The 20585-nt window shown below is 39.8% G+C and overlaps 3 protein-coding genes across 3 annotated transcripts; 1 reads left to right on the top strand and 2 right to left on the bottom strand.

Annotated features, from left to right (window-relative positions):
* Positions 1–912: 912 nt before the first annotated feature.
* On the top strand, positions 913–8128 carry LOC119892492 (sia-alpha-2,3-Gal-beta-1,4-GlcNAc-R:alpha 2,8-sialyltransferase-like). The gene is made up of 4 exons (XM_038704758.1): positions 913–1440; positions 2307–2429; positions 2979–3536; positions 4257–8128. The coding sequence occupies exons 1-4, from the start codon at positions 1283–1285 to the stop codon at positions 4537–4539; spliced, it is 1122 nt and encodes a 373-aa protein (XP_038560686.1). The 5' UTR covers positions 913–1282; the 3' UTR covers positions 4540–8128.
* LOC119892493 (ras-related protein Rab-27B-like) lies at positions 7798–12496 on the bottom strand. Its single transcript, XM_038704759.1, has 6 exons — positions 12349–12496; positions 11301–11473; positions 11063–11148; positions 10344–10447; positions 10015–10138; positions 7798–8698 (listed from the first exon to the last, which is right to left on the bottom strand). The coding sequence occupies exons 2-6, from the start codon at positions 11451–11453 to the stop codon at positions 8512–8514; spliced, it is 654 nt and encodes a 217-aa protein (XP_038560687.1). The 5' UTR covers positions 11454–11473; positions 12349–12496; the 3' UTR covers positions 7798–8511.
* Positions 12497–12871: 375 nt separating this feature from the next.
* On the bottom strand, positions 12872–20567 carry poli (polymerase (DNA directed) iota). The gene is made up of 10 exons (XM_038704749.1): positions 20373–20567; positions 20119–20244; positions 19879–20043; positions 19319–19465; positions 18851–19087; positions 18043–18221; positions 17258–17349; positions 17023–17156; positions 15237–15457; positions 12872–14242 (listed from the first exon to the last, which is right to left on the bottom strand). The coding sequence occupies exons 1-10, from the start codon at positions 20443–20445 to the stop codon at positions 13547–13549; spliced, it is 2070 nt and encodes a 689-aa protein (XP_038560677.1). The 5' UTR covers positions 20446–20567; the 3' UTR covers positions 12872–13546.
* Between the last annotated feature and the right edge of the window lie 18 nt (positions 20568–20585).

The following is a 20585-nucleotide window of genomic DNA, read 5'->3' as shown; positions in this document are numbered from 1 at the left end:
TTACTTACATAACATTTTTATCATACTTTATTATATACTATACTTTATAATATTTTATATTATATTGCTGTATTATACTATGTTATACTATTTTATTACATGATGCTCTACATCATATTTCTATATAAATACAGACCTGCACTAAGTATTATTACTTAATCACATTATATAGTATTCTGCTGTGTGCTGTTACAGTGTATGGTATCACATTACTCTGACATGTACTTTGCTGCCATTAAACACACCACTATGTCACTTTGAGACAGTACTGCACTATTAATTAAGCGCACACTGGTCATGGGTATTTGAGTTGGATTGTGTAGTTTCTATTACTATTTCTATTCTTATTTTATTCTTATTTTTTATTTTATTTTATACACTTCTAACTATTTACTCAGGTCTGTTTCTGTCATGCTGCTGCAACATTTCCCACATTAATAAAGGCTCATCTAGTCAACCAGTGTATCTAATAATAAACACACTTCATAATTGATTTGTTGATTTAATTTTGTGTTAATTATCGGAATCTGCAATTGAACTATAGTGACTAAAGCCATCAAACAAAGGTAGTGAAGTAAAAAGTTCTCTCTCTGAAATTTAGTGGAGTAGGTATAAAGTAGCATCACTTAGGCCAACTCTGATGCTCAGATTAAACATCAGAAGACACCAGGCAGGGTGTCTTGTAGGCTATTATCGCACAAGCTTTATTTTATGCTGCAGAGAAGCCTGGCCCTGTGTGTGTGTCTGTGTGTGTGTGTGTGTGTGTGTGTGCGTGTGTGCGCGCGAGTGCGTGCGTGCGCGCGAGTGCGTGCGTGTGTGTCTGTGTGTGTGTGTGTGTGTGTGTGCGTGCGTGTGCGTGTGTGTGTGTGTGTGTGTGTGTGTGTGTTGGGTGGGTGTGTGGGAAAGAAAGGGTGTGGGGTTGGTGATGATGCTGCTGCTGGTGGTGGTGAAGGATGGGGCTTGTCTTTTAGCTGGCTGCATGTGTTGACACGCATTTCTGCTCCATCTCCTTGATTAAACCGGCAGCCCGGAGGGGAGTCGCAGCAGCAGCAGCAGTCAGGGGGGCTGGGCAGGCAGGCAGGCAGAGGAATGAGAGCGGACCGAGCCGCGGCATCTTCACCATGCAGCCGACCATCACCAGCCGTCCATTTTATACGATTACATGAGCCGATGAGCGCCAATTTGTCTGTGCCTTGCAGACAGGCAGTGTGCGGTCCCGGCGATGACAATATAGGCCAACGCCTCGCTGCAGCTACATACAGGGAATGAAAACGCTCCCAAGATGGTCCGCATCGCCAAGGCCCTGGGTTTGGTTATTCTGTGCGTCGCTGTGCTCATACTGTCGCTCATCAGCTATGTGTCCCTGAGGAAAGACAGCCTCTTCAGCTCCTCTAAATATTACATGGGAGGTCCGAGGATTATGTTTCATGCAGGATTTCGGTGAGTGATATTTTTTTTTCCCCCACCCAGAAGATATTGTAGGTAGCGGAATATGATGCCGACCTGGGTTGTTGTAAATATAAACAGAGGCAGGCCTAGTGGGCACGACTCAACCTGGATGTGATGCACGAGATGAACGCATCACTTTCCCTTCAATTTGGGCCATATTCTTGCTGTCACTCGAACCGTGAGCTGTCCGAGGTGCTGATGCTGATACAGTAAAGTAAAGTAAACATTCTGTTAATGTAATATCAGAATCAGAAGCATCATCTTTATTGGCCAAGTATTTGTACATGAACAAGGAATTGTAGCCTACTGAAATGTACTTACACACAGTTCCAATTTATAAGACAGAAATAAGGACAACAATTATGTGGTTATATAGGCTACAGTAAACATGTAGAGCCTAAATACAGTAGGTCTATATACAGTCTGCTTAGATAATGATGATATGTACTTTTTAAAATACATCATTTATCATATATAGGTACAGTTGATATTTAAAGGGTTATTGCACGTTGTTGTTTTCTGACACTACATGACTGATTTAACTGTTCATCAACATCACATATAGTTTTTGTGGCTTCTAAGACAGTTGATAAAAAGAACATTTACTCAAGTAGTTAAGTAGAATTTCGAGGCACTTAATTTGAGTATTTACATCCCCTGTTTCTTTATACTTCTACGCCACCACATTTCAGGGGGAATATTTACTGTGCTAAACTCATCTCAAAGTAAATAGTCACTTTTACTTTCTATATTGTACTTTTTACTCCACTACATTAATTTTATATATTTATATTTAATGAACCAGTGCAGATATTTCAAAACAATTAAAATCTGTTATTTTTCATGATTGTTTGCAGGTCTCAGTTTGCCATGAATTTCCTGGACCCCTCCTTCATCCCATTAACTAATGCCCTGAATGAGGAGCTCCAAGGAAAACCGTCCAAATGGAAGTTCAACAAGACTGCTTTTTATCAGCAGAGGTAAGAGATTTGAATTCTCAACTATTTTCTGTATTTCGTTAAGGTTTTGCACCTCTGGTTATTGGCAGGGTTTGCTCAGCCTAAGGTGAAGTCTGGGCAACAATGTGGCCATTCAGTTAAAGGGAAGATTTTTAAGACATTGGATGAAAACACAGTTCCTTCTTCGATACTGTGACACTGTTACTGTAAGACAGTTTCTAGTATGTTTAAGAGTCTTGGCATCGGCACACCAGTTCAACTGTGATGAAAGGAGAACCATTTGTACTGATCAAATTATCTACTAATGGCTGCAACTCTGTCAGTAAGTGATAGCTACTTACGCAACATGTCTTGTGGCTGCATCACATTTTTATTTATTGAGGATGTGGTCAGTTATGAAATTGGTGTCTTTGCATTTTTGTTACTGTGTGCTGGTTGGATGGTGTTCCAAAGACATTATGGTATTAGATAGCAAGTGTAGTTTACCTACAGAAATAAGACAACACGCTACCAAATATATAAATGTACATCTCCTATATCTGCGTGTGACAAGTGTTTCTCTATTTACAGGAAAGATATCTTCAACTATATCGACATTCCCACCAACTTCTCCCTCACAAAGAACAGTGTGCGTGTTGGCCAGTTGATGCACTTTGACTACTCCAGCCACAAGTATGTCTTCTCCATCAGCAACAACTTTAAATCCCTGCTCCCAGACACCTCTCCTATCCACAACAAGCATTACAGCATATGCTCTGTGGTGGGCAACAGCGGAATCCTGACTGGCAGCCACTGTGGCCCAGAAATCGACCAGGCTGACTTTGTCTTCCGCTGCAACTTTGCCCCCACGGAAGTCTACTCCAAAGACGTCGGCAGGAAGACCAACCTGACCACCTTTAACCCCAGCATCCTGGAGAGGTACTACAATAACCTGCTGACGATTCAAGACAGGAATAATTTCTTCCTCAACCTGAAGAAGCTGGAGGGAGCCATCCTGTGGATCCCGGCTTTCTTCCTCCATACCTCAGCAACAGTAACCAGGACCCTGGTAGACTTCTTTGTGGAGCACAAGGGCCAGCTGAAGGTGGAACTGGCCTGGCCAGGAAACATCATGCACGATGTCAACAAGTAAGAGTGTTGATCTGATTGTTGAATTGAGAGTTTTGTCAACTGAAGTCAAACTGACTAAAAAAAATTATAAGGGCTGCAACTTTGGGTGACTTTGCAACCCGGAGGGACTTTACATCCAACAATTACAAACGTACACATGGTGGATTTGCTTTAAGTTTAATTACTTCAATTTGACTACTTTTTGGCCAACTAGTTTAATATGCAAACTCAGAAACAGCATTTAGACCTTTATCTAGCAGTTAAATCTGCATTAACTGACTTCTTTGGCCACTTGCGGGGTTGCGAATTATAGCCTTTATAAGTTGATATAGAGACAGCATTTTTTTGTGTCTCCAGAAACAATGCTGATGAGAGCCAAACAGTAAAATTACGGGCTGGAAAACTTACTGACACTAATAATATCTGTGGGTTTGTCACTACAAGCAACCCCTTTTTACATACAAAAAGTAATTTGATCGATTGTTAATATACAAATATGGATTATAGCAACTTTAACTGAACACATACAATATGTAGCTTTGTGATCCTCCTATGGCCTTGAGTATAATTTTGTTACATTAACTGACAGGGGAAAAAAACAGATCAGATAGAGAACATACAATACAATAAATGAGATTGTGTCAGACTAGAGTGATGAAGGATTAAACTTTGCTCTGAGAAAAGGTATTTGGATTCAATGTCTGATTTTGCATGACTGACTTGTCTTTTCCCTCACAGATACTGGAAAACTAAAAACCTTTCCCCTAAGCGTCTCAGCACTGGAATCCTCATGTACACGCTGGCCTCCGCCATGTGCGACGAGATCCATCTCTATGGTTTCTGGCCCTTCGGCTGGGACCCCAATACGGGCAAGGATCTGCCTTACCACTACTACGACAAGAAAGGGACCAAATTCACCACCAAGTGGCAGGAGACCCACCAGCTACCCAGCGAGTTCAAGCTGCTCTACAAGCTGCACAGGGAAGGCGTGATTAAACTCAGCCTGACGCACTGCTCTTAGACGTCCAATGAGTGCTGGTTGGTTTAAGCGGTGACTCCAGAGACCGTGTCCCAGATACATCAGCTCAGCTCAAACTTCTGTTGTGACCCAGAATGCATGATAAGTGTTAAGGCAATTTATGACAACCTCCCTCTACAAACACACACTCACATCACGCTGTAGTTTCACATTTTGAAGATGTCAGGCTCACTCCGGATGTAGATCTCAGACATGTCACAGCATTGTTGCTCATTCGGTATTTTGTTGTCTTCAGTACTACAGTTAGGACTTTTAAGCTGCTCATTTGCTTTCATTACTCTCCTCTGCATGGCTGCTGGCCGTGGTTAAACAGCTTGAACAGAACAAACGTCTATTTTAACTGGAGTCCGCAGGGGATTCAGCTGTGGAAACACAAACAGTTAAACCTTCCAGTTCTGTTTAACACAGTATCGATTGATTAATCGCCTTTTACAACAGTATACTGATTCTGTACACTGAAATCACTGCCTAATCTCAGGGAAGGAGTTAGATCAGTGTTTTTTTGTAATCAGATTCAATGCCTCAAGAGAGGTGTGGTTCCTGTTTTCAGGCCTTTTTTCCCCCACGAGGTGTCAGACAATCTGCACTGCTCTGGAAGATAAGATGGTATTTGTTTACAAGACTGTACTATATATATATTCTAGATACATGCACACACACACACACACACACACACACACACATAAATATATATATAAAAACTTGTGTGTATGTTATTCTCTGTAGACAATGTGACAAATTGTGTTGAGGTTCTTCAAACATCAACATTCCAACAATAAGCCATAAATTCGTGTACAGACGATAGTGTGTTGTCATTATAATACTGAATTTTAGAAAGTGGTATCGGCCATTAGGTTCTGAGACTGTAAGACGTTTGAAATATGTTCCAGTAGACTATAGCCACGCTAGCGGCTACATTCAAGTCATGGAGCCTTGATTTTACAAAAAATAAATACCCCGTGGTCTTTGATAAAGCAGAACAATTACCTCTGTTCTGACGGTATTTCAAATTTATTATTTAGTCTGCACGACAAAAAAACAACTATTTTAACCTTCTAAAGTTGCTACTATTACTATTCAGGGAGCAGTTAATGACATATCTCCTTGCTTTTTTACAACAGAGCTAAGCAAACCGGCTGCTGGCTCCAGCTTCATACTGAACTTACAGACCAACTCACAAGAAGCTTATTTCACGAACTGTCGAAACACAGTCAATACTGTGTCTTAGCTAGTAAATACTTTATTAATGTAACCTATAACATAACTTTCAACGGTTTTAGGGGGGCAAACAACTGCCAATTCAGTAAATGAAGGTATGACTTTTGTGTTTTGTATACATCCACAGAGAAATTATGTGTTTGAGACAAGCTAGTAGCATTCATGCAGTTTGATTAGCAAATATTCGATTATGCTAACCTAACTGATGTTATTCTGTCATAAAATGTCTAATGTTACTGGCATAACATTTTGTAATCTGAGGTGTATTATAAGTGCAATTTCAAATCTCCCAAGTTTACATTTTAACAGAGTTAAATGAATTGCACATTATCTCTTCTACCCTTGTATCTAATCCAGCCATATGTGTGCAAGCTAACCTTTCTCATTTAGCTGGATAACCTGACAGTTAAGTGGGTGAAAATATTTAGTAACAACTGATATTTACCTAAGAACTACTTTGTATGGTGAAACTTTTCATTTAGTCCTGTGTAAAGCTCCACTTAGTAAACGCAAACTAGAGAACAGCTGTTACTGGCTCATTAATGAAAAATGGAGAGACAATTTTGCAATTCTTAACAATAAAGGGGCAAAAAATGTAAAGTTTGATCCGACCTAGCAGACTTGTGACCTAAATAATGGCGCTAGCGTGGCTAAAAACATCAGGAAATACAGCATTTTGGACACAATTTCTTCATTTATTCAAGATATATCAACAACTGATCTTGAGGTTTACCACTATTTCAATTAAATACTAATGAAGAGAATACACTATTTATTACAGAGCTTTTGTTGACTGGGGGACAGATATTTATTCGTCATGTAGCCATATCAATTCCAATATTTGTGACATGAAATAGAGAACTTAATGAATGTTATACAACTTACTGCATCTTGTATGAAGAGCACGATCCATTTAAATGCCATCGCATGTGAGGCACTAACAAATATTTTCGGCTAGTTTTATACAACCTTTTTGATGATTGTTTGAGGGTAAAATTTAGTTATTTGCTATTGTTTGTATTTCTGATGGTCTATTCCTTAAGAATGCCACCAGTGTCTTTGTATGAGAGATCTTTGAAGGCTAGAAAAGAACCCTACTACTTATTCCACATGGGACCAAACATCTACAAATCAACTTAAAAATGAACAAGCTTTATTTTTTGTAATTGTAGATAACCTTGGGTTCTCAAAATACTGTATCATGCCAGACTGAAGCAGATTTGCGGATATGGGGTTAAGGACAACTGGGCCCAAACACTGAAAGCTTGCCACATGACCATCTCATGACTCCGCAACATGTGCTCCTTCTTGCAAATTCTGGCTTAGGCGGAGGTTTAATACACAGAGCAATGCAGTCATTCACACTCTCCAGATGTAGTGTGTGTGCTTTTGTGCTCATTCATATTAAGCGTGGCAGGCATTTGTGTGCCATCCTGTCTCACACAAAGCGTTTTTTGTCTGTCTCATTGGGCGACGTTTCTGTCTCCATATCACAGTGCAGTCACCACACAACCATAAAAACACATATCTGATGAAAAAAGTATGAATAGCTGAATAACTGGCAATTTAATTGATGTCATAGGTTTGTATATTTAAGAATAATTTATGTAGTCCCTTCATTAGGAATGTTTTGTACACCAAAGACCACGTGTTCAAAGGAGAAATGTTATTTTATTTATTTGGAATTTATTTTGGAGTATTATTATAGAAAATGTAGAATATCTCTTTTTTTGATGTTGAATTTGATGTTAAATATCACTTTTTGTGGCACAAAATCATCTAAAATCTCTTGCTTTCTTGGCTTCAGCCAAAGTAATGTGGTGGAATTTATTTGTGACATTTTCCTTCTCCAAAAAGTTTTGTTGATTTTTTGATTTTGTTGATTTTTAAAATCAATGTGTAGAATGTGTTTAAACGATAATGATGCTAACAAGTCTGTGAGGATTGTAATTCCAGTCAGAATAACAATATAGCTCTTTGTGCATTACATTTAAATGACAAGACATTGACATACATAACCTAAACATAACATTAATGTCTTTATTCCATATGCAGCACTATACAGGATTTGTTCCGACAACCCTTTAACATTCTTGTACTTGTGTTTGATCTGCATGGCAACTTTGTTCCATAATGCATAAAAAAGCTTGGCTGCTTATGTACATGTCGTAAAAAAGTCATAAATCATGTAAGGGACTTTGCTATCTTGGTTGTTCTAACAAAAATGATCGTCCATATAAGAAATGTCTTAAATGTTTTTTGATTATACGTCATGATAAATATACGTTATGTGCCTGCATATTCCTTCCATCAATGCCTAAATGTGTCAAATAAAAACAGTATTTTTCTCTGATATGACCCATTTGAAGATGATTATTTACATTTTGTTTTTGCTGTATCTCAACCATTTGGTCTATATTGAATGTTTAAAGGCACTGACCCTCTCCCCTCTTTTACTCACTTAACAACACACAGGCTGTGAATAAATAACATGACAGAGAGCAAATACTAAGAGAGGAATTCACACTCTAATAATATTGCTTTAAGTGAAATGGGCCAATTTTCCTAAGTACTAGTCCTCTCAAGTATGGATTATATTTTTGTTGATTTTACAATCTCAAGTGATCTTCTGCCTCATCTAGCAGACACCCCAGTCAAGCTCGAGAAAACTGTATCATTTTAAAAATGCAGTGTAAACTGGGGCAAACGTGAAAAGAGTGGCTGCTGGTGGCAACATCAGCAGGCACACCTCCTCCTGACAGGGGCCTCCTCCACTTCATGACTGGCGACGGGGCTGCCGTTGGGTTCAGAGCTGTGGCCGTAAGTGCTCTGCTCCATTCTCTTCATCACCAAGTCGAGCAGGGCAGTGACTGCCTGGTTCACATCAACCCCCGTCACTGCACTTGTCTCAAAGTAGGGGATGCTGAAGGGAACAGGGAGAGTAGTTTTCTATGAAACGGTTAGGAAAGTGGGGCATGGATAAGCTGATGTTTAGTGACCATATTGTGTGTATGTGTGTGATTGCTGAATCAATTTTTCTTTGACTCCTAAAAGAGAAAAATCTACTTGTAACCCTTGTCACAGTTTGCATATGGTTATTAGTCCTGAGTAGTTCAAACAAAAAGTGATTTTAATTTATTTTATTTTTGCAAAAAGGCAAAAACAGCAAAAGTCTAAAAAGATTTATAAGATGTATTTTAAAGTATTTTAATGTATTTTATTTTAATCTCATGTATCTTGCGACCCCCTGAGGGGGGCTTGACCCACAGGTTGGAACCCACTGTGCTGAATCAAATCAGATCAGTGGAGCAGGGTTGAACACAGCTCACTAGCACCGTCCCGTGGTGTACGCATATTTAGTCATTTGTCATCTACAGTGGGGGTGGACAAAATATTCTAAACACTTGAATAAATAACACTTAAGTAATATTACTTAAGTTACAAACACACCTGAAAATGTCTTAATAACATTACTTAACATGTCTTAGGGAGAAAGTCCTCAAAATCATGAGAAACTGTTGACAAACACAAACAGAATTGACATTAAAAAAGTTGAAACTAAAACAGACCACACCAGACGTGCAGCGGGAGACGAGGTCAAGGCACACAAATGTTAACAATGGGAGAGCCCATCACCAAAATTACAAAAATGTAAAAGTACAAACTGGAAACTGCGATAAACCAACCAACAAATGTTTTCATTATCCATTAACCTGTTAATTTGTTTCCTGATAAATCCTTTAATTCCCTTTGAACTAAGTTCACTAAATAGTAAAAAACAATGATATTTAATGTAATATTATAGAGTAAAATCTTTTCATTACAGTAGCCTGTGAATTTTGTGCATTTTAGTTTAAATAATTACTCATTTTCTTAAAGGCAGTTATCTCGCTTACTGCTGGAAAATAAAATAAGCAACAATATCATACATTTCAATTCAATCTAACAGGTCATCTGTTAGATTAAATTGAAATGTATTATATTGTTGTTGTTTTTGCACCAGTGTGGAGTGAAGTCTGGTGCATGTGAGGTGGCTCAACTGAGGGTAATTTAAAATCTACCTACGCTTTGAGTTTGACTTGAGTGTTTTCTAACGTAAAGAGAATATATAGAGTCTGGTGAAATGTTTTCTTGTGCTATAAGAGATGTATGCCTGGGTTAGTGGGAGAAGGCAGTGACATACGTTCATCTGCACTGCACTTCACTATACTAAACAATAGCCCAGATGTAATGCCTCACCCATATCTGTCTGCCAGATCTCTAGCCTGTCTGGAGTGAACATCCCTCACATCTCGGAGGTCAGCCTTGGTGCCCACCAACACAATGTCTGGACTATCACAGTACGCGTTGGCCTGTAGCTGACCTGAACCAACACAGAGGAAGTCACTTAAAAACCCATGTGAGGCAAGTAGACATGCATGAGCAAACTTGAAACACTGTTCAGGAATTCCCTTACTCAAGAGTGAAAAGGCAGCTTTGCATCTCACTCTTAGTGGCAACAGGAGAGAAAACATTGATCGAGAAGAGTATTGATCTGTAGCAGAGCAGGCTGCTGAGATGACACATACTCATCCAGTTCCTGACGTTGAGGAAACTTTGCTGATTGGTCAAGTCGAACATCAGCAGGAAGCCCATGGCGTCTCTGAAGAAAGCTGTGGTGAGGCTGCGGAACCTGAAAACAAATGGACAACTTTTGTCATAGAGTGTAAAACTCCCATGTGTAGATTTTTATTCGTGCTAACAGTTGGTCGGTCCTCCATTTGGTCTTGACAGAAATATTTTGTCACCTGTTGGATGGATTGCCTTGACAGACAGACATTCATGCTCCCCAGAAGATGAATCCTACTGACTTTGGCGACCCCTTGTCTTCTCTAGCGGCACCAGCAGGTTGTAACTTTTACCTTTTACAGAAATATCTCTTCATCTATTGTCACAGCATTTCGTACAGACGATCAAGCTCCCAGGAAGATAAGCCCTTTTCTCTGTTTAATGCTAACTAGCAAATGTCTGGCTGCAGCAGACTCTTTGTCTTGTTTTTGTGGTTCTGGCATTTTTCTAATTTTTCTGATGGTATTAGTTTTTGTTTAATTTAATTATGTGCCAATCATGGACAATACGCTGCTTACTTTCTTCCCATTGATTCTCAGGTGTCCCTAGGTTTTAATTTGTTTGAAGGAGTGACACGAACACTGCTGTTACTGCAAAAGCTAGAAATGTTCAACTCCTACCCTTTGGGGCTTCAAATTAACATGTCTAATATATATTGTGATCAAGAGGTTAGATCTACCTCTCTTGTCCCGCTGTGTCCCAAAGCTGAAGGTGGACTTTGAAGTTCCTCTCAGTCATCCCATCGGCACCTGTCCCTGTGTACATCTGAACCAAACCACAAAGCTCATGACGATTCCATCCAACCCCTGAGCTGAGTTACATACATTTTAAGTAAAGAATCACACAGTGAAGACAGCATTTGAGGCCTTGTATGTGTCCAGCAAAACATACAGTATTAGGTACTGAGCAACACTCACCACTCTCTTTTCCCTGAAGTCAATGCCCACTGTGGTTGTGAACTTGCGGTTGAACTTGTTGTCGGTGTACCTGTAGAGGAAGGTGGTCTTTCCCACCCCGGAGTCCCCCAGTGCCAGCAGCTTGATCAGATAGTCATAGTCCGCGTCAACCATTGTGCAGCTGAGCACTCAACCTGCCACAGAGTTGAACTCACAGTACAATGCTATGCTGGTTTGATGGGTCATGTAGCAAACAATAAGAGTTTGGAGAAATGTAACAGGTGGGTTAGGCTACATAAATACATCTAGAGGGAGTAAACCAGAAAAGAAAGGTGAAATAGTTCCAGCTGCAGTCCTCAGTCTGAATGTACAGGACCATCACACAGGCTTAGCAGGACGTCATACCTCCCCACTCATTAGGCACTGATCAGAGAGGGACTAGCACATGACTGGGGCTGAATTACACATGAGCGGTCAAATGCCTTGCCAGAGTTTTCTCAGACTTTGCAGAGTGAAAAACACAGCCTGTTTGGCAGACAGAACTCCTTTCATTGACTTGAAGGGCTCTGGGCAGACAGCTCAACACTGCATGATGCCACTGCAATGCTTCGATTACCACAGGCAGGCATAATAAAGGCTGCATGGAAAATCAGAATTGTTATGTAAGAGATGATTGAGAGACCCCATTGGGCACAGACAATCCCAAAGAACACCATTTATTTTCATTAGTGTCTTCTAAAAATCCTACTTGCTGGCAAGATTTTAAGGTGCAAGTGTGCATTCAGGAAACATTCATGCAACTCAGATTCCAGCACCACAGCAGTGACAGGACACGGGATACTACCATGAAATCTGGAGTCATTCCCCATGTGCATAATTAATTAATTATTGGTTTTGGATTCTTTGCAATCAGCAGAGTGAGGAGAGGCTGAGTAATGAACCCTCTAACCTACGGCTGTCACTGTGTTTATGAGAACACCATCAAACAGTATTTTGGTGACTTCCTAAAATACCCAACACAAACGGCTTCACAGCTCCTTTAAAGTGACAAAAAAGTAAAGTACCTTACCAGTCTCTCCGCAGGAAGTGGCTACGTCCATTCAGAGGTCGCTCCACTCGTCCTGATTAAGTAAAATAATTACCATCATGATGCAATGGCATATCCTGAACCTTTCCCCCGTCTTACATGTGATTCAGGGAGGAGTTTCATGCCAGCAAGAAATAAGCGGGGCTGTGCTTACAGACCTTGTGTTTTCTGGTATTTCTCATGAGAAAAAAAAAAGGCTCCTTCTAAACTGGATTGTGTCCTGTTGACGAATAATGTGCGGCTCTGTGGAATTCAGTGGAAATCGTCCAACCAAGGACGGGGCCCCACTTTCAGAAGCTCAGCGAAGTAATCCTGCTTCTCTAAATAATGTGTAAAGAATATGGAAACAGTGAACTTAAAAACTTAATTTAGGTCCCCACAAGATTTTGGAATTTAGTTGATCCATTTTATTTTGATCCATGTTTACAAAGTGTAACATAACAAGGTCACTTCAGATAAGGGGAGAATTCACACATGATGTTCAAAGCACAACAAAATCAAGCAGTTTGTAGATGTCAAATGAAATCTGTAATAAGCTTTTTATTTACAATATATTCGTATTTTCAAAAAGGCAACTGATATGCATATTAACACTGGCATACGGGGTGGACAAAAAAACAAACACCCCACTAAAAACTTGAAATATATAATTTTAATTCAAAATGAAAAAGTCAACCCTCCGTTTAGTTTTATTTTTCAAACTAAAAAAGTAGTTTGTTAAATCACATTGCTTAATAGTGTCAGTTAATGCTGGTGTATTAGCCACATTCTCTCTTTTGTTTCAGTGCAGTTCTTATTTTTGGCATGATTTTTAAAACACCTTTACTGTTACTGAACATTATTTTACTGTTTTTCAGTGATGCATCAGAAATCAAGCTGTGGCTATCTGACCAATTTGTACATCTGTAATTAATGTTGTGCTGCCTGTTACACCTCTATCAAAGAACAACACACACTGTGAACTGGTATTCAACTTAATATTACTTATATATGTGTATAAGGCATGCTTTCCATAGATATCTGATTGGCCAATAAAAACAGGATTTAATGAAAGATTTTACTTAATAAAATACAATCAATTACAAAGTATGTCATATCACGAGAACTCAACAATAGGAAATTGAATATTTTCCATCTTTAAGAAAAATAACGTAACAAAATAACTTGGCAATGTCCTTCTCTAACTGGGTTTGAAATACTTGAACAAATTGTTTGCCTGACTGCCTTTTCCTGCAGCTTTTCTGTCTTTGGTCATCAAGCTTCTCCCTGGTTTCCTGCATGAGGGGGTCTTCAGGGCCGGCTTCTGTTGCTTCCATTCAGACATCAGCTCCCTTTGAACATCTGGGGGAAGCTCAGAAAACACCTTAGGGTCCACATTTCCTGGAAACTCACAGTCAGAAGACCAGGGGAATGATAGTCTCCCCTCTTCCATGATGTTTTCTCCTGGAAATACAGTTGTGCCTGCAGGACTCTGGTGATTCGCTGTGGTCAGATCCGAGTCTGTAGATGACTGTGGATACTTGTTTTTTGTTAAGTGGGAGACATCAACGACTGAAACTGAGCTCACTGAGGTGCTGGGGAGAGAGATTGTGTAGGCAGGAGATAACAGTTCCTCCTGGATGTCTTCAGGGAGAAGCCTGAACACTTCTGGGTCAACATTTGGGGGCAACTGATGTGTCACCATGTTATCTGTTTTATCAGGGTCTGACCTCGCTCGGCTGCAGGATACTTTCTGTAGTGGAGGGTCTTTTACAGCAACAACAGGGCTCTGTTTTCTTTCAACCCCATGTAATGCTGCCTCAGAGCTCTGTGAGGCATGTTGAGTAATGAACTGATGATCCATGCAGTGACTATCCCCACTCTGAGAAAGACCATCCTATTGGAGAATAAAACAGGAGGAGCACAAATGATTTCAGGAAATTCTGAGTAATAAACTATTTCTAAGAAGGGATCATTCTGTACACATCATGTAACAGCACAGTGTGATGTAAGCAGGGTGTCTGCAGGGTTCACCATGTTAAATATAAGACCTTTTTAATACCACATAAAATGCAATTTAATACCTGTTTCACGATAATACCATCTGAAGATGGAAAACCAGATATGGCACACACAGCAGTGTGTGCGTGTGTATAAAATATGGATGGGTAACTAATAAAAAATATTAAAAATAATTAATTTGCTCATTATGGGACGGTAGCTACAGTAGCCTCAGTAGTGACAGGGTTTGCTACAGGTCTGATGGTGGTGACTGAAGGGACTTTATGACCGAACAGCCTTCTGTGTGAACTATTTATTGTTGCACCAATCTAGAGCTGCAATAAATTGATTAGTTGATCGATAGAAAAATAACTACCCTAAGAACTGATCGAACCTTTTATTTTTCAAGCAAATATTTTGAAATACAGTAAAATGTTTATACATTGTCAAGCTTCAGCTTCACAATTGTGAGAATTTGCTGTTTCTTTATATAAAAGTACAATGAATGTCTTTGGGTTTTGGACTGTTGGACGGCAAAACAAGACATTTAAAAGGGGTCACCTTGAGCTCCTTGAGTTTTTTGACATTTCATAGACCAAATAATTAATTCTTTGAAAGAAATAATCAACAGATGCACCAATGATCTCAATAACTGTGAGGTTATGTGCCTGTACCTTTTAGTTTAGAGTGCATAAAGTCTCGCTGCCCTGAAATGCATGCAAAAACCTTCTGTAAGTAACATATCTGACAAATAATTTAATTAATAAATAATAATAAATTTAATTTAAGATGTTTTATCGTTTAAGGCCTTTCTTTTTGATCTTGCAGATACCCTGACGAAGATAACGTTATTTATCCTAATAAGCCAGATTATAACTATGCTGTACTACCTGGCTTTGCGATGAGAAGATTTGTGTTTTTCCGGGAGACGTTCTTTGTGTGAAGAAAGATGTTATGGAGCCCTTTCCGCCGACAGCAGTGCCCCTAATCTGAAGGTTACTGAAGCAAACGTTGATGAGGGTAAGGTGGAAAGTGGTGCTGCTGTCCACCATCTTGTGGAAGAGCTTCATGGCAAACGGGACCAGCTGGACCACAGCATCATCACTGCTGCCTACAGAAACATTAAACAAAGCTTTAATGGCAGGTTTGGACAGCGGGATATGGAGATGATAAGAACTGAGCTGAGATTCATCCACTGCCTTCTCAAAGGCTGTAAAAAAACAACCACAGAGGGATGTTTTGAATCAAATATATCCATCCATCCATCCATCCATCGTCAACCGCTTATCCTGCGTACAGGGTCGCGGGGAATCAAATATAAAGACATTTTAATTTCTAAGTTCTTGTTTGACAAAATTTAACGACTACAACATTACCTGGATGACTGAGGACCTTTACAGACATTACAGGGGCCTCTCATTTGTGTTTATGACACGCTGAACGTATCGACTTTAAATTTGTTGTTGTATAATCCCAAATATCATTACATGGGTTTCCTCTGGAAACAGTGCTGCTTTCAAATTGGAGAAATTTTATCTAGGAGCTATATTTAAACAGAAAATTCTTTACATTTTAAAACATGCTTATAGATGCATTGAATTACTTTTTGGCCATGTGGGGTCAGTAGCGTCTAAATGAAGTCTTGTTTCTGCCCACCTCCAGTGTTTATACTGCTTTTTAGCTCCGTTTTCGGTCACCGACAAATCCCGAGGGGCACATCTGGCTCTTTAGCAGCTAAATGCTCCACTATGTTCACCAGCTAGTTGCTAACCTTGTCTGTCTTTGTCTGCAAAAAGTGTACAATGAGTCTATCTCACTAGCCTTTTCTCTGAAAACACCTGCCTGCTGTGATAGAAACAATGAAAAAACAGCAAATCTGGAGATCAGGAAACAGTGAGCTGAATAATGCTGAAACAATCTATAAAGCTGAGGGAAACTGCAAAGTTGGTGATGACTCTCTGTTGGTTTGTCACTGCCTCCTCTACATGTTACATTTGACCCATTTTTCATATCAAAATATTGATGAGAGCATTGATGAGACGGCATTGCGTTGTCAACTGGCATTTGGATGGCCGGTGTCTTTGGCGTTTTTTGGTCGGGTCGGGGTCTTCTGCGGTAGTGTTTCCTTATGCTATTTCCTGTTGTCCCCACCCCCCATCCCCGTTCTCTTGCAGGTGTTGCCCTGCTGTCTGTTTATGTGTTGTTTCTATTCCCCATCCCCATGTCTGTCCCCTGTCTGGCCCGTTGACAAATTAATTTGAATAAATAACAATACAGACAAAGGAGTATATTAATACTCTCTTGTTAAAGTAAAATCTGTCTGGCACAATATGGTATCCAGCTCCTCATACTCATACCAGGCTGCCGGGCAGGACAGGTAAAAAAAATTATATATATGCAGTGAGGAAAATAAGTATTTGAACACCCTGCTATTTTGCAAGTTCTCCCACTTAGAAATCATGGAGGGGTCTGAAATTGTCATCGTAGGTGCATGTCCACTGTGAGAGACATAATCTGAATCTGAATCTGAAATATGAGTATGTTCATGGAAATCAATTCTAAAGGCTTCATTTTCTTTTTCACAAACAAATACTGTGAGTAGAAACCCTGATTAAGTGTCTACAAATGCCATCAAGAGCTTGTGCAGGTGGTATGTTTAAGTGTCCACGAGCTTACCGGAGGTGATCTTCTGTCCTATGTGGTTGGGGATCGGACACTGCCGGCTCTCCCGATTGAACCACTTGTTGGTTGCTGAGAATCTACGGATTGTAAGCCGAAAGGTTTGAGGCTGCCTGCCATCTTTTTGCATCCTAGTTTTTAAACAGATGATAAAAAAAAAAAGTTAGTTACAGTGGCTCTAGCATAAACAAAACACATAGTGACCATTTAAATAGCTAACAAAGTATCCCACCTCTCCACCAGACTGCTCAGGAGTTCTTGAATCTTTTCCAAAACGTCTTTAGTTGATGAGATTTTCTTGAAGGAGTCTTCTTCACTGAGAGACTGAAACATGAAGAGGATACTAACTGAGAAAACAAATACGGTCTGAATAAATCTAAAGGGGAAAAAGTTAACCTCACGTGAAGTGCTGTGAAGTCTCAAAAGACAATCTCACCTTAGTGATATACAGTAGGCATTGGGCCAGTTCCCAAATACACTATAGATTTGTATTTGTTTTCCTTTCAATGTATGGTTCACAAAACACTGAATTTCCTGTTCATGTGTAAAAACAGAAATGTCTTTGCACAGAATCATCAGAGTATAAGTTTAGTACACTAAATTATATTTTCATTATAAAACCTACTATCTGTTGCCTTATTTTTATTTTTTAAGTTCCATGCGTGCAGTAATGCCACTTCTGCCACTATTATTTTTATTTAGGTTAATAAGGCTAACCTAAGATCACACTGCCACATCAGATAATTTAAATAACCAATGAAGCTGCTGTGACACCCTCATAAATTGCGCACAGCCCCTCTCTCAATTTGGGAACACATGTATCGATGCTGCTGCTCTTTGATGGCCACAGACATAAGTCATAGAAAGTGTTGAAATGTTTCAAGCCAAAAGTGTGAGAGCTGGCAACGCTGTAATTACGGAGCTGAGCCCTTTTTAACCCTTTCTTTCTACTTCTACAGTAGCAGATGATAAAATGCTCCTTCAGTTTAAGGTGATACGGGTAATTTCCTAGCCTACCTGAGGGGCCCCTGTAGGGGTGACGGGTGAGTCATCAACACCGAGCGCCAGATTCTTCAAGCGCTGAGCAGTGGGACCTCCGAACTCTCTCACCAAGTCATTCAGTGGGAAGAGCTGCAGATCTTTCACACTGACCAATCCCAGGGCTTGGAGTCTCTTAGTAGTTTGGTAACCCACCCCTACGAATACGGGACCACAAATATATCGTCGGGGATACTTGCAGTGAAAAATATTTAAACAATACTGCACACAAATATTAAAGATGACAAAGTAACAAATTAAGCAGTAAAATGGAGATAATGACATTATTATATATTATTATTATTATAGAGTATCATTTTTGTTCAAACTTAAAGGTTCATTGTGTAAGTTATAGTGGCATCTAGTGGTGAGGGTTGCAAATTGCAACCAGTACATTCAAGTACTCCTCAGATGGTCTCATTTCTTGAGTTGTAAAGCCGTTCTTCCGAATTCTGCGTGTTCATGTGCTCTTAAGGAACGTGGAATCAACATGGACGCTACAACACTTCACTCTACAGGGACAGCAAACTAACCATTGTAACCATTTTACAAATTACATGTTTGTAGAATATCTGTATGCAATACGTGATTCTGCATTTATACACCACTGAATACAGAGTTATGTGAACTATATTGCCTTTCTGTCAATAGATCCTCCTAAATATTACACACTGAACCTTTAATACACCTTTACAAAAAACATAGCAGAATTTATTTCTCTTCAACTGTTGCATAAAAAAAGTCTACTGATGAATAACTAATTTACACATAAGGTGAACATCTGTACCTGGTACTTTGCAGAGACTGCTCAGGCAGCCCATGATGTCGCTGACATTTTCCGGCAACAGCGTGGTTTGCTGATTGGGTTTGAAAGTGCCCGACACCAGTTTGGCCAGTAGCTTGTTCGAGGCGATGCCAGCGCAGCCAGTCAGACCCACTTTGCTGTGGATGGCTTCCCTCAGTTCTGCTGCAATGTGCGAACCTAAAGCCAACCTTGGATGATCATGAGCTTCAACATCTGCACCTGAGCAGGAACAGAAAAACAGACGTTTAGGTTCTCTGTGGTTGTGAAAACCTGACATTCTTTCAAGAGGATCCAAAAGTAAACTTTTCATGTTGTGGGAAACTGAAAGTGCAATGCAAATATTCTAAAAACAGTAGCTTCTTGGCTTGTTTCACAACTCATTTCCTGGTTTCCATTTGCCAGATGTACTTTGACGTACAGCTACACACCAGAGGCAGGTATGTGACTTACTGAAATGGTTGTAGACATGTCCTTTAAATGAAAAGTTGTTGGACTCTGGTGTCTCAGCTAACTTTCTTTCTACCATCTCTGTAATGTCCATGAAGTTTTCATCAAATCCAAGCCTCTCTACCAGTGGACAGTAGGACATCAGCAGCTCTGGATGGAGGACAAGAAAAGGTAAAGAAAGAAGAGCACATAAATATATTAAATAATATATATGATGTGGGTTATAATGTATGTGGAAATAAGGAAGGCAGAGGCAATGCCAAATGTCTTGCCTTTTAACTGACTTCTGGCTATTTGAGGTTACTGTAACTGGACAAATGTTGAAAGTGCTAGAGAGTCTAGAAAGAATCTCTGGCTCATTATTTAGACCGACACCAAAACCCAACATAAGACAGCTCAGTTATTCTCTGCTACAGAGTTTGCTTGCTGCTGGCTGAAAATAACTTCATGTCACATGCCACGTTTTGAGGAGTAATTTACTCTAAATACTTAAATCCTGAATGCTTAGCTAATTTACTAAATACAGGTACTATAGTTTTGTATTGCAACAGAAAAGAACCTACCTGTCACTTTGTAGGACATTTCTCTGTAGTGCGTCAGGTCTTCTCCATTGACCAGCACCAGCTGAGGACATTTCTCCTTAGCATCAGTCAAAGACATCAGCTTGGTGACTCCCTGCTCCCTTGCCACATAGTTACAGGTGACTATGATGTATTTCTGCTGAATACCTAATGATATGAGAAACATCACTGAGCCACACAAATCCTGGGCTTCTGAGCTTCTACTATAACAAATCAGTTTACCTATAGGGACTTCTCTCAGTGCTGGGTTTCTGACCATTTCCACCTGAGCGTAGAAGCAGTCCAGGTCAAAATGCAGAATGACTCTGTGTGCAGGTGCTTGTGCTGATGTCTTATTGAGACTTGATCCTGAAACAGAGAATATACATACAAAAATAACCAGATGAGACGTATAACGTTAACTTAGCTTATAGACAGAGCAGAGCCGTGTTTCTCTTTGCATGTCAGAAAGCCACATGACAGTCTTCATAATTTACCAGAAGCAGCAGCGACCGGATCAACAAAACTGTTCTCCCACTCGGTTTCATCCTCTTCCTCGCTATCATCCATTTCAAATAACGCAAATTGTGATTTTAATATGCCACATAAGACCCGTTGTTGTTGTTTTAGGTGCGGTGGGTAAACGTTCCTGGAAAAGTGCACCAAACACTGAAAATACTCTTTCGTTGTGGATCCAAGTTCTGTTTAGT

Source organism: Micropterus salmoides, unplaced genomic scaffold (genome assembly GCF_014851395.1).
Source record: "Micropterus salmoides isolate LMB-PRFRI ecotype aquatic unplaced genomic scaffold, ASM1485139v1 Ms_hic_scaffold_7, whole genome shotgun sequence".
NCBI classification, from domain to species: Eukaryota; Metazoa; Chordata; class Actinopteri; order Centrarchiformes; family Centrarchidae; genus Micropterus; species Micropterus salmoides.
This window is presented reverse-complemented; position numbering and strand designations above follow the sequence as displayed.